Source organism: Choloepus didactylus, chromosome X (assembly GCF_015220235.1).
Source record: "Choloepus didactylus isolate mChoDid1 chromosome X, mChoDid1.pri, whole genome shotgun sequence".
NCBI lineage: Eukaryota > Metazoa > Chordata > Mammalia > Pilosa > Megalonychidae > Choloepus > Choloepus didactylus.
The window spans coordinates 17176509-17189967 of NC_051334.1; the positions used below are offsets into that span (position 1 = coordinate 17176509).

The following is a 13459-nucleotide window of genomic DNA, read 5'->3' on the forward strand; positions in this document are numbered from 1 at the left end:
TATCAGTGCTGTGCCCCTTACAGTGGCAGACTGGCATTAACCACCAGCTCATACAACTGCCCCTGAGAGCACACCCCCCCCCCCCCCGCAATGGGAATGCAGAGTTCCATTATCACCAGCGGTTCTCCGTAATAAAACACAATATTTATTATTAGGGCAGGGGGTGGAAGGACAATGCCATTGTTAAATAAGACTTCTTCGTAATCATTTCAAAGGCCAGATGGTTTAGTTTTCTTCATTTATAATTCAATATAAATACGAAACTATTTTCTTAATAGTTTTCTATTTACATTAAATACAAGGAATATTCTTAATCACATTTCTCAAATTTAAGTGCAATACCAGTTAATGATCATGTATAATTTAACATCGTAGTTTTCCAGCCTTTTAAAATAACAAAAACTTTTGCATTTTTAGCAAGTGTGATAGGGTGTGCTCATCTTTTTTTTCATTGAAGTCAATTTTAAGATTTTTGTGATACTAAGGCTGGGATGTCAAAACTAAGGCTCACAGTCTGTACAGCTCATCTTTAAAACGTGCATCAATAATGGGTAAGCAATCCATTTACATAGGCTAGCTTTTAAAACTGCATTTCTTGTGTAAAGTATGTATATTAACAGCTGCTTTACCAGCAAAGACTGGGGGAAGGGGGATTTGCTCACTCAGTCCCATGGCTTACTTGACTGTGCTTAAACCTCATCTTTGGTCTTTGAGGGCTCCTGAGCTTGTATTCTGTGCTGGGTGACTGCATTCCAGATCCTGCAGAGGAGACCACCCCTGTGAGACAGAGTCCTAAGAAAAAACTTTATAGCAACAAAACCAACGCTTCCTTAGGAGCCCTTATGGCAAATATTATATCATTTTAGATTTGTTTAGATTTGGCATTTAGTCTCAACAAAAATAAAACACACACAGATGTGACATTTCTGCCCCAGCAGTAAGTAGCAGGAGTGGATTTGTGTAGAGCAGGCTACATAAATGCTGGGATGAGTAGGCTACAGAAAGGAGGATTTGGGTCTCATCCGTGGCATTACATGCCTTTCCTCACCCTACTCCCAGCCAACTGTGTGTGGCAGAAGATTGAAATGGGGAGAACACTTCCACCGCATCTTCCTTCTTCTCTCGGACCTGGCCTTCTGCTGCCTTTTCCCTGCTTGAACCTAGCAAAATTCCAGAGTTTGGAGGGAGGCTAGGTAGTTTTAGTTGTCTGACTAAGCCATGGGAAAGGGAAATTTTACTTCAATGACAGTGGAAGTTACCAGCACTTTGTTTAAAACATAATTTCACACACAAAATAATTTTGTACTATAGAAACTGTTTTGAGGCTACTCTTACCGTAATCTAAGATATCTTAGATCTTCCTTAGTGATATCATTAAGAATATTAGAAAGTGTATAACCTTCAACAATCTGAAACAAAGATGAGATACACAAAAGAGCTAAGCAGCTTTTTCACAATAGCATTTAGATCATTTTATGGTTATATGTTTACCTTTTCAATTGTATTAGGATCTGCTCCATGCAGTTTCAGCCAATCTACAAGCTCTTTATCTGTTCTCTCCTGAGACTTATGATGGGGTGCTGGGTTCTCTGCAATAGCTGTAATGATTAGAAATTCATTTTATTGTATATTAATGTCTAACAGTAAAACTTTTTAAAAAGTAAGTTGGATGTAATAAACTATTCCAGAATGTAAATGTGGTGAAATGAAATGAACTTAAATCATTCAGCTGCTCTAATACATGTTAATCAACCATTCATAATTCTTGGATTCAGTTTCCAGAGAGTGAAAACACTCCTTTACCTATGATACCATTATTTAGATTGGAATTTCATATGTTATCTGTCAGCTGCTTTATATGTTCTTTCCCTTGTCTTTAAAATATTTTTTTTTAGGTTTTAGTATTGAGATTTTGCTTTAGAGCTTACCCATTCATGTTCGAAGAGGTAGCCATAGCTCTTTGCTAAGTGGCACCAAATGAGCACGTCAGGTTTACAGAGGTATACTGTATGCAGTAAACTACCCTTTTTAGGCATACAGTGCTATGAATTGATAAAGCCATACAGTTGTATAATCACCACCACAAATCAAGGTAGAGAAATTTCCAGAAGTTACCTTGTGTCCTTTTATAATCATCCCCCTCCCTGCCATTCTGATTTTTTTCTGTCCCTATAGTTTTGCCTTTTCCAGAGAATTATATAAATGGAATCATATAGTATGTATCCTTTTGAAGCTGATGTCTTTTCATTTAGCATAATGTATTTGTCATTCATCCATATTGTTGGATATATCAATAGTTTCTTTTTATTGTTGAGTAGTATTCTAGAATCTACCGGAATACTGATTGAATAGAGGATAACCTAAACTGTTTCTTCAATCAGCAAGATTTTAAAAGTCTGTCTCACATCCACAGACATGTCAGAGCAAGTGGAAAATGATTCTCACCGTTATACTTGAAACGTAACTGAAGACGATACAATTCTTGAGTTTTCTGTTCTAGAGTTTGCCGTAGGAGATTCTGGTATTCTCGCTCTCTTTGAACTAGGTGTTCCAAAAGTCTAGTTAAAAAAAAAAAGTCATGCAGAGGAGAGTGATGAAGAGCCTAACACTATTCAGCACAACTCAAACATTTGACTATTAGGGATTGGAAAAAACAAGCACCATCCCAACAGTCAGTTTAGTGAGGAAAGCAAATACGTTGTTAAAAGAGCTGTGAATTGGGTTTCAGCCTGTATAAGGGACCCTTTGTTGTAGCAGAAGAACTCAGGCGGAGGAATCGTCTGATTATTTAAACTTGTCTCTGAGTGACATAAAAATAGCCAAAACGAGCAGTTAGACTCCTCCTTCCTCATAGGAGGAAATAAGCCAAGTAGGGAGGATAGAAGCCCTCTGCTTCTGAAGTAATGGGGTAGGGAGGGAGTGAAAGGAACTTCTTGGAAGGCTGGGAGGAATGCCACTAACATCTACTGAGCAGTGTTTAGCACAGAATCCAGTACTGTGCTTCATACTTCATGTGGATTAAAGCATATGAGCCTTATTGCATTTTTATCAGGTAAGCATTTTTTATCCTGGTTTTATAGCTGAAGTAACTGAGGCCCAGAGAAGTAATTGGCCAGAGTCAACAAGGCTGCACTCTGCCCATCAGGATGGTCTCCTGTGGCCCATCTTGTACATAGTTCTTCCTAGGACAAAGAAAGAGGGCCTGGCATAGCTGAGTGTGGAAGAACTTAGTCCCCTATGCCAGCTCAGGGATGTCACACGGGGACGGGGAGTTAGGGGCTGGCAGATTAGAGCCATTTCTAGGTTTTCTCATTTGTTCATGTACCTAGTAAATGGGCTCATTTTTTTTTTTTAATATATTTTTTATGTGAACTTTAACATATATACATAACAGTGATAACTTTCCAAGTAAGATTTAACAAATAGCAAATTTCAAAGAATGTCATGGGTCACAGTTCCACAACTTCAGCTATTTCTAGCATTGTAAAATATAACATACATACAGAAAGGTGTTTAACTTTCGATGTACAGCTCAAGCAGTTATATAAGTAATTTCAAAAACTGTTATGGGTTACAGTTCCAGTTTCAGTTCTTTTCTTATTATGCAATATAGGGTATATACAGAAAGGTGAAGGCTTTCAGAGCACAATTCAACGAGTAGCTATAAAGCAAATTCCAAAGGATGTTATAGGTTACAGTTCCACTATGTCTTTTACCACCTTCCAGCTATTCCAACACCCCAGCATCTAAAAAAATATGTATATATAAAGCTTTAGTATTCATAGACTTTTGTTAAATCTTGTCTTGTTTGTTGCTACCCCTTCCTCTCACTTAGTCCCTTTCTCCATCTTCAGGGGTGTCTAGGCAGTGAGCCCCCTACCTTGTTCATATTAAAAGGGAGTGTCAACAGTATAGGGAAGGGGGCTGCATCGGGGCTGCATCTGATTGTTCTTAAAGAGGCTGTTGCCTCTGGGTTTTAGGACTTGTCTGGCATAGGAACACTCTGGTGGATTTAAGTTTCTGAAACATAAAACTTAGTGAGTGAATCTTTTATAGAATCTCAGGTAGGGGCCTAGGTATTTGGGGACTACTTTTGGTAAGGGCATGGCATACTGTGGCCATTTGGGATGTCTAGTTGGAGCTTGCATAAGAGATTTGGGATCCCTCAGCCACTGTAACCTCAGCTTGTTGCCTTTTTTTTTTTTCCCCTTTTGGTCAAGTAGGCATTTTCAATCCCTCGCTGCCAGGGCCAGGCTCATTCCTGGGAGTCATGTCCCACATTAACAGGGAGATTCAGTCCCCTGGAAGTCATGTCCTTTGTGGGGGTGGGGATGGGGGGAGTGTTGGTTAATGAATTTATTTGCCAAGTTGGGTTTAGAGAGAGAAAGGCCACATTTGAGCAACAAAAGAGGTTCCCTGGAGGTGCCTCTTTGGCATAATTATAGGAGGGCTCAGCCTCCCATTTAGAACCCTAAGTTTCACAAGAGCATGCCTCAAGTCGAGGGCTTGATTTATCAAGTAGTGGGTTCCTAATTTCACTTAATATACATTCTATCCCAAGATAAATGGTCCGTTTCTTACATTATCTTCACTTAGTTGTACAGTCCTCATCACTCTCAACTTTAAACAATTATAATATATCCCAGAGCTCTTATCAGCTGCTAAGTATTCATCCCTAGTATTAGTGTAGTATTGGTAAGATATTTCTATCAAACATAGTCTTTAATATGTAATGGATAGTTTTTTCATATACCACTCTGTTGTTAACCCTCTGCACCAGTGTCATACCTTATATCATGCTAACGCTTATGTAGGTTTGTGGTGCTACTCTGTGGGTTACGTGCCTTTAAACAACCATTTACGAACATGTATGCCTTCAAAGAGTCACTGATACTTATAATCGTATTAATGAACCATAGTCATACCTGCCCATTCCCATACCATTAAGTTCACCCTCTTTATCAGATCTGTACATATTAGATTATCATCCCCCCTTCACTAGCTTCTATCTCTAGGCCCTCTATACTCTACAGGACACTTATTTTACATTTTTCACAGAGTTCACATTAGTGATAACATACAATCTCTCTCCTTTTGTATCTGGCTTATTTCACTCAACATCATGTCTTCAAGGTTCATCCATGTTGTTATGTTTCACAACCTCGTTCCTTCTTACTGCTGCATAGTATTCCATCGTATGTATATACCACATTTTGTTTATTCGCTCATCTGTTAAAGGACACTGGGATTCTTTCCATCTCTTGGCAGTTGTGAACAATGCTGCTATGCACATCAGTGTGCAAATATCTGTGTGCATATGATCCATCCTGGAGAAAGTTCCACGAGCACTAGAGAAGAATGTGTTTCCTTGTAATTTGGGATGAAGTGCTCTATATACGTTTATTAAGTCTAATTCGTTTATCACATTGTTTAGGTTCTCAGTTTCCTTATTGGTCCTCTGTCTGGTTGATCTGTCTATAGGAGAGTGATGTATTGAAGTCTCCCATGATTATTGTGGAAACATCTATTGCTTCCTTCAGTTTTGCCAGTGTTTGTCTCATGTACTTAGGAGCACCTTGATTTGGTGCATAAACATTTATGATTGTTATTTCTTCTTGTTGAATCGTCCCTTTTATTAGTATATAGTGTCCTTCTTTGTCTCTTATGACATCCTTGCATTTAAAGTCTTTCTCATCTGAAATTAGTATTGCTACCCCTGCTTTCTTTTGGCTATAGCTTGCTTGCAATATTTCTTTCCATCCTTTCACTTTCCATCTCTTTGTGTCAGTGGGTCTAAGATGAGTCTCTTGTAAGCAGCATATTGATGGTTCATATTTTTTAATCCATTCTGCCAATCTATATCTTTTAATTGGGGAGTTCAATCCATTCACATTCAATGTTATTATTGTGAAGGGAGTTCTTGAATCAGTCATCTTATCCTTTGGTTTTTGTCAAGTCAGATCTACTTTTCCCCGCTCTATCTTTATTTCCTTTAAGTTACCCTTACTAATACTCTTCAATTCTGTGCCCTTCTCCAGGCCTCTCTCTCCTGTCTTTTTCTCAGCCAGTAGAGCTCCCTTTAGTATTTCTTGCAGGGCAGGTCTCTTGTTAACAAATTCTTTCAGCGTCTTTTGTCTGTGAAAATTTTAAGCTCTCCCTCAATTTTGAAGGCGAGCTTTGTGAGATAAGGAATTCTTGGCTGGCCATTTTTCTCTTTCAGAATCTTAAATATGTCGTACCACTACCTTTCCACCTCCACGGTGCCTGCTGAGGGGTCACTACTTAGTCTTATGTTGTTTCCCCTGTATGTGGTGAATCGCTTCTCCCTTGCTGATTTCAGAACTTTCTCCTTCTCTTCAGCATTTGACAATCTGATCAGAATATGTCTCGGGGTGGGTTTATTTTGATTTATTCCATTTGGAGTTCGTTGGGCATCTTTGATATTCATATTATGGCGTTTAGAAGGTTTGGGAAGTTTTCCCCAACAGCCCTTTACTCTTCCCCTTCTGGAAAACCAATAATTCTTATAATTGTGCACTTCGTGTTGTCCATCATTTCCCTGAGAACAATTTCAAATTATTTGATTTTTTTTACCATTTGTTCTTTTGTGCTTCCGCAATCCATTGCCCTGTCCTCGTGTTCACTAATTCATTCCTCTCTCTCTTCAAATCTGCCATTATGTGTCTCAAGAATATTTTTAATTTAACAGTATCTTTTATTTCCATAAGATATGCTATTTTTTAATTTACTCTTTCAAATTCTTCTTTATGCTCTTCTAGGGTCCTCTTCATGTCCTTTATATCCTGAGCCATGACACTGATGTTTGCGTGGACTGCTTTGATTAACTGCTCCAAGTTCTGTGTCTCCTCTGGCTTTTTAATTTGGACGTTTGGGTTATCCATATCTTCTGGTTTCTTCTATGCCTTAAAATTTTCTGTTGTTTTGGCCTCTTGGCATTTGTCTTGATAGGGTTCTTTTAGGATATGCAGGCTTATTTGAACATTTATCTTTAATTTGGCAGAGCTACAGCTTGGTGGAGTGCACTTTCCCTGACCTACCAGCGGATGGCGCTCCCAAGCCACCTCTTGGTGGGGAGCCTGCCCTGCACAGTTTGGCAGGGAGTCCACTCCAGCACACAGTGATCCCAGCTGTTCCCAGGGCTGTGGGTGGAGTTCTCTGGGGCTGCAGAGCTGCGTGTCTTATCTTCCAGCTCAAATGCCCCACAGTCCCTGTCTGTTGTGAGGCCGTGACTCCCTGGGATTGGGGGAGGGCTCCTGGTAGTTCCACACAGCACCCTTGCTTCTGTGGAAGAAAAAGTGGATGCTGTCTGAATCTGGAATTCCCTCAAGGAAGGTCTCAGCTGTGGGGCTGTGAAGGGTCATCTCCCCAGCCAACTGCAAAGATGGCTGCATGGGGTGTGGAAAGCTGTCCCATTTTGCACTCATCTGCCTGGTCCGACCGCCAGTCCCTGGCACGGGGGTTTTTCACTGCAGATCTGCGAAGGGTTATCACCCAAGCCAAGTGCTGAGGAGGGTACCTTGACCACGGAAGGCTGCTACCCTCCGCACTCATCAGCCAGCTCCAACTGCCTGTTCCCTGGCAGCATTCCAGGCTGAACACTCACCCCGTCTTAAAGGTAGTCTCTTGGCTTCTCCAAGTCCACACTCACTATGGGTGTAGAAGTCCCTGCCAGCCAGTGGAACCCTGGAACTGCTGTTCTGGAGCACTTTCTCTCCTTTATCTAGTGTTTTTCACAGAGGAGAATTTTGCTCTCTCTCCTACTCCGCCATCTTCCCTGAACTCGCTTATTTTCATTGAAGTTAATTTCTGCAGTTGCCCTCAGAAGTTACTCTATAACAACACGTAAACAATATTGGCAAACAGCGTAGCAAATCTGATAACACAGGCCCTGCTGGGTAATTTGGTGGCAAAATGGAGTGGGGAGAGAATACTTCCATCCCGGGGATAGCAGAGACTACACACGGGAGCTCAGTGAGTAAGGAATGCTGACTACTCTTACTCCCCACCCCTGCCTTCCACTGTCCTTGTCTCTCAAGTCCTTTTTTACACTAGCAAAGGAGACAATTCTGGCCACTAATTAGAATGCTCAAGCCCTGCACCTATCTGGACCAGAGAGCTGGCTCGGAACTCTCTTTCTGCACACATGCATCCACAGCCATTCCCAATTCACCTGTGGAAGGGCTCCCTGTGCTCTCATGGATGAAGACAGTTGGCCCAGTCAACATTGTTCCACCCAACAGCCAAAGCTAAGGGTTCTCCAGCCCACAAGTATAGGCACAGCACGTGGGGACTGTGTGTCGATTAGTTAGCAGTGTGCATTAAGGAGCTGGCTGATATTTAACCAAACTAATTCTACTGAGACTGGAAGACAGAATGACTAAACAGTGGTTATATATGAACACATATATAACATTTTATGTATGTCATGACTATAAACCTCATTAGAAAAAAAATTTTCAAGTATTGCTGCTTTCATATGTGCTTCATATTTGAAACGTGCTTCGTATTTGAAACAAGAAATTTTGCCACAACTACCATTTCATTAGAACGAGACCCCTTAAAAAATTATTACATCTGTCTAAAATTCAACTTTAGAGATCCCTGGGGGTGTATACAACTTTTCATCCAAAATGTGGATAACTGGCACCTTATCTACTCCGTTAAATATTTATTAATATGACCAATGACCATCGGGCAACAAAGCAACATTCTGAGCAAGTATCAACTGGTTTGCTATGGTTGTGGATTGTATTTTTTAAAAGCCCAATAATAATGTGATTCCCCAAAGCAAATGAATGAAAAAAATTTCCAGATATTTACTGAGCACCTACTGTGTATCAGGAAGTGAGCATAACAGACAAGCACTCTTGGGGGAGCACTGCCACAGTGCCATGGTCTCCTGGTTGGGAAGGCAGTTCATCAGTTCTTGCCTAGGGATCATGAAAAATCCCAAGGAAGAGATTCGAAGATGACTGGGGAAGCTCCCTGGGGGTTAGAATTATGGGGTACACTTCCACTGACAAAGTGCTAACTGACCCCCACAGGTTGCAGATGTACTCTGCTGGGCCCCATCTTGGTGAAGAGATGGAAAAAGAACTCACAGAGATCCAGTTGCATTTAGTGTGGCTAATTTCTGTGTGATTCCTAATATTTTAAGGAAAAAAGACACATTGTTCTAGTTTCAGTTTAAGCTGAGAATACCCCCTTGCCAAGTTCACAGATGGTTAAGATGCTTTGCGCCAAATATCTGCTTTACAAGGCCTTCCTGAGACCTGGGTGAGGCACTGTCCACTCAACAATCACACCAGTTACCTGGAGGCTTCCTGGCATTCTCCCACCCCTGCTGGAGAGCATGGAAGGGCCTCACCTGTTGGTCTCCTGCCTGAGCTTGCCCAGCTGGAGTCTCAGGTGTTGCTGCTGGTGGGGTGGGGTCTCCAGAACAACCGCAGAACCAGGTCTGCTCCCCTCATGCACGGCTTGCACCTCACTTCCATGTGGGTCTGTGGAGGGGCAGTCCTCTTCCACCTCATCCACATCTGTATCCACCCCTTCTATCTCAGAGGCAGGCTCAAAGTGTGCCTGTAGCTCTGTGAGGTCATGGAAGAAATGACCATGGTTAGCAGAAAAGCATTTCAACCAGGCCAGGCCTTGCTTTCGCTTATGGCTCGTCAGCCAACTAGGCTCTTGGGAGGCTGGGCTGGCCAGGGCAACGCTCCACCAGGTACTGCTGCCTTTACAAATGGGAAGGAGACAATTTAACCCGGTTTTCTGCAATGTAAAAATCACCCCCAGTTTACAGACAAGGGAACTGAGGCTTAAAAATGTCAAATTAGCTGGCCAAAGACAGCTTTTACAATGTACCACCAAGTTCCTAACAACCCCGTCATCTCCTTGGAGTGGGGAAGTCATTAGGTATGAGGGTTTAACAAGCCTCTCCTGGAAGCTGAGCCTAGGCTACATAGCACTCTCAGAAGATGGCCAGTGAAGGATCAAATAAAGACAAGAAGGGGCAATGCCAACAAAATCACTACAAAGCCTCACTTGATGGGAGGAAGTCATCATTGAAGGAGAACTAACTTTGGTATTAAGCTGCTGTTAACATTTCAAAAACAGAGGCTGCAAAAGCCAGAGATTGCTACAACCACCACATGATGACTGAGACAGGAGCCAACCCTGAGCGTAATACGCTTGAAGCAGATACCTGCCAACTGTAGGATCCCTGTTCCCAAGCTCAACTCTCCCTTTTCAGTGCGAATGACTTTCATACCCAGTCGCCTTGGTTATGCCAAGAGGGCACATACAGAGTCATGATACTCTTTTTTTTTTGCTGGCTTGCTCTCTTTATATTTTATTTGTCAGCTTGCCCTTTAAAAGAAAATACTATAACAAGGTAGTTTGGGTTCAACGCTGCAGCTGTCCTTTATGGTAGTCCGTAGCCATGTGTGGTTATGGAGCACTTGAAAATGTGGTTAGTCCAAATTGTGCTGGAAGTGTAAAATACACACTGGATTTTGAAGACAGACAAGATACTGCAAAATATTGTACTAATAATTTTTATATTGATTACAGCTTAACATGATGCTTTTTATCTACTAGGTTAAATAACATACATTATTAAAATTAATTTCATCTCGTTTTTCCCTTTTTAAAAAATGTGGCTCACATTAAAGAAAATTTATAATTACATATTTGGCTCACATTTGTGTGGCACATTATATTTCTATTGGAAAGTGTTGGTCTAAAGTATTTTTGCATCATTTGCAACCCAATTCTCAGATACCCAAGGGCTGGAGTCTGTCTCTTACCCAGTCCTTTCTTTCAGCTTCAGGTAGTTTAGTAGCTCTTCAGAGCTGGTTAGATAACTTTATTTCCCTCTAAATATCAATGCCTTTAAGCATATACGACAAAGTTGCTAAGTATAACATCACATAGATACAACAGACCAAAGAAAAGAAAGCTTTTGAAATTTGGGTGTTTTGACTTCCCAAATTCTCCAACGTACTTTTTTTTTTTTTTTTTATCTTCATTTTATTGAGATATATTCACATACCATGCAGTCGTACAAAACAAATCGTACTTTCGATTGTTTACAGTACCATTACATAGTTGTACATTCATCACCTAAATCAATCCCTGACACCTTCATTAGCACACACACAAAAATAACAAGAATAATAATTAGAGTGAAAAAGAGCAATTGAAGTAAAAAAGAACACTGGGTACCTTTGTCTGTTTGTTTCCTTCCCCTATTTTTCTGCTCATCCATCCCTAAACTAGACAAAGTGGAGTGTGGTCCTTATGGCTTTCCCAATCCCATTGTCACCCCTCATAAGCTACATTTTTATACAACTGTCTTCGAGATTCATGGGTTCTGGGTTGTAGTTTGATAGTTTCAGGTATCCACCACCAGCTACCCCAATTCTTTAGAACCTAAAAAGGGTTGTCTAAAGTGTGCATAAGAGTGCCCACCAGAGTGACCTCTCGGCTCCTTTTGGAATCTCTCTGCCACTGAAGCTTATTTCATTTCCTTTCACATCCCCCTTTTGGTCAAGAAGATGTTCTCCGTCCCACGATGCCGGGTCTACATTCCTCCCCGGGAGTCATATTCCACGTTGCCAGGGAGATTCACTCCCCTGGGTGTCTGATCCCACGTAGGGGGGAGGGCAGTGATTTCACCTTTCAAGTTGGCTTAGCCAGAGAGAGAGGGCCACATCTGAGCAACAAAGAGGCATTCGGGAGGAGGCTCAACCCATCCAACCACCAGTCCCCTATGTCTGTGGTCATGTTAGCAACCATCGAGGTGGGGTAGGCTAATACCCCTGCATTCTCCACAGGCTCCTCAAGGGGTCACTACATCTTTTTTTTTCCTTGTTTTTCTTTTTTTTTTTTTTTAACTTTCCCTTCTTTTTTAAATCAAGTGTATGAAAAAAAAGTTAAAAAGAAAACAAACATACAATAAAAGAACATTTCAAAGAGACCATAACAAGGGAGTAAGAAAAAGACAACTAACCTAAGATAACTGCTTAACTTCCAACATGTTCCTACTTTACCCCAAGAAAGTTACATAATATAGCAACATTTCTGTGAACTTGTTCCTACTATATCCATCAGAAATTAACAGACCATAGTCATTCCTGGGCATCCCCAGAACGTTAAATAGCTTATCTGTTCTTCTTGGATTATTGTTCCCCCTTCCTTAATTGCTCTCTACTGCTAGTTCCCCTACATTCTACATTATAAACCATTTGTTTTACATTTTTCAAAGTTCACATTAGTGGTAGCATATAATATTTCTCTTTTTGTGCCTGGCTTATTTCGCTCAGCATTATGTCTTCAAGGTTCATCCATGTTGTCATATGTTTCACGAGATCGTTCCTTCTTACTGCCGCGTAGTATTCCATCGTGTGTATATACCACATTTTATTTATCCACTCATCTGTTGAAGGACATTTGGGTTGTTTCCATCTCTTGGCAATTGTGAATAATGCTGCTATGAACATTGGCGTGCAGATATCTGTTCGTGTCACTGCTTTCCGACCTTCCGGGTATATACCGAGAAGTGCAATCGCTGGATCGAATGGTAGCTCTATATCTAGTTTTCTAAGGAACTGCCAGACTGACTTCCAGAGTGGCTGAACCATTATACAGTCCCACCAACAATGAATAAGAGTTCCAATTTCTCCACATCCCCTCCAGCATTTGTAGTTTCCTGTTTGTTTACTGGCACCCATTCTAACCGGTGTTAGATGGTATCTCATTGTGGTCTTAATTTGCATCTCTCTAATAGCTAGTGAAGCTGAACATTTTTTCATGTGTTTCTTGGCCATTTGTATTTCCTCTTCAGAGAACTGTCTTTTCATATCTTTTGCCCATTTTATAATTGGGCCGTCTGTACTATTGTCGTTGAGTTGTAGGATTTCTTTATATATGCAAGATATCAGTCTTTTGTGAGACACATGGTTTCCAAAAATTTTTTCCCATTGAGTTGGCTGCCTCTTTACCTTTTTGAGAAATTCCTTTGAGGTGCAGAAACTTCTAAGCTTGAGGAGTTCCCATTTATCTATTTTCTCTTTCGTTGCTTGTGCTTTGGGTGTAAAGTCTAGGAAGTGGCCGCCTAATACAAGGTTTTGAAGATGTTTTCCTACATTATCTTTTTTTTTTTTTTTAATCTTCATTTTATTGAGATATATTCACATACCACGCAGTCATACAAAACAAATCGTACTTTCGATTGTTTACAGTACCATTACATAGTGGTACATTCATCACCCAAATCAATACCTGACACCTTCATTAGCACACACACAAAAATAACAAGAATAATAATTAGAGTGAAAAAGAGCAATTGAAGTAAAAAAGAACACTGGGTACCTTTGTCTGTTTGTTTCCTTCCCCTATTTTTCTACTCATCCATCCATAAACTAGACAAAGTGGAGTG

At 40.8% G+C, this 13459-nt stretch overlaps 1 protein-coding gene across 1 annotated transcript in view; it reads right to left on the reverse strand.

Moving 5' to 3' along the window:
* Window positions 1–130: 130 nt before the first annotated feature.
* Window positions 131–13459, reverse strand: part of MAP3K15 (mitogen-activated protein kinase kinase kinase 15) — a 204892-nt gene continuing 191563 nt past the window's right edge. Inside the window, 5 exon segments of the mRNA XM_037820970.1 lie at window positions 131–777; window positions 1336–1409; window positions 1492–1598; window positions 2446–2558; window positions 9389–9608. Of these exon segments, the coding sequence (XP_037676898.1) occupies window positions 690–777; window positions 1336–1409; window positions 1492–1598; window positions 2446–2558; window positions 9389–9608 (602 nt within the window). The 3' untranslated portion in view covers window positions 131–689.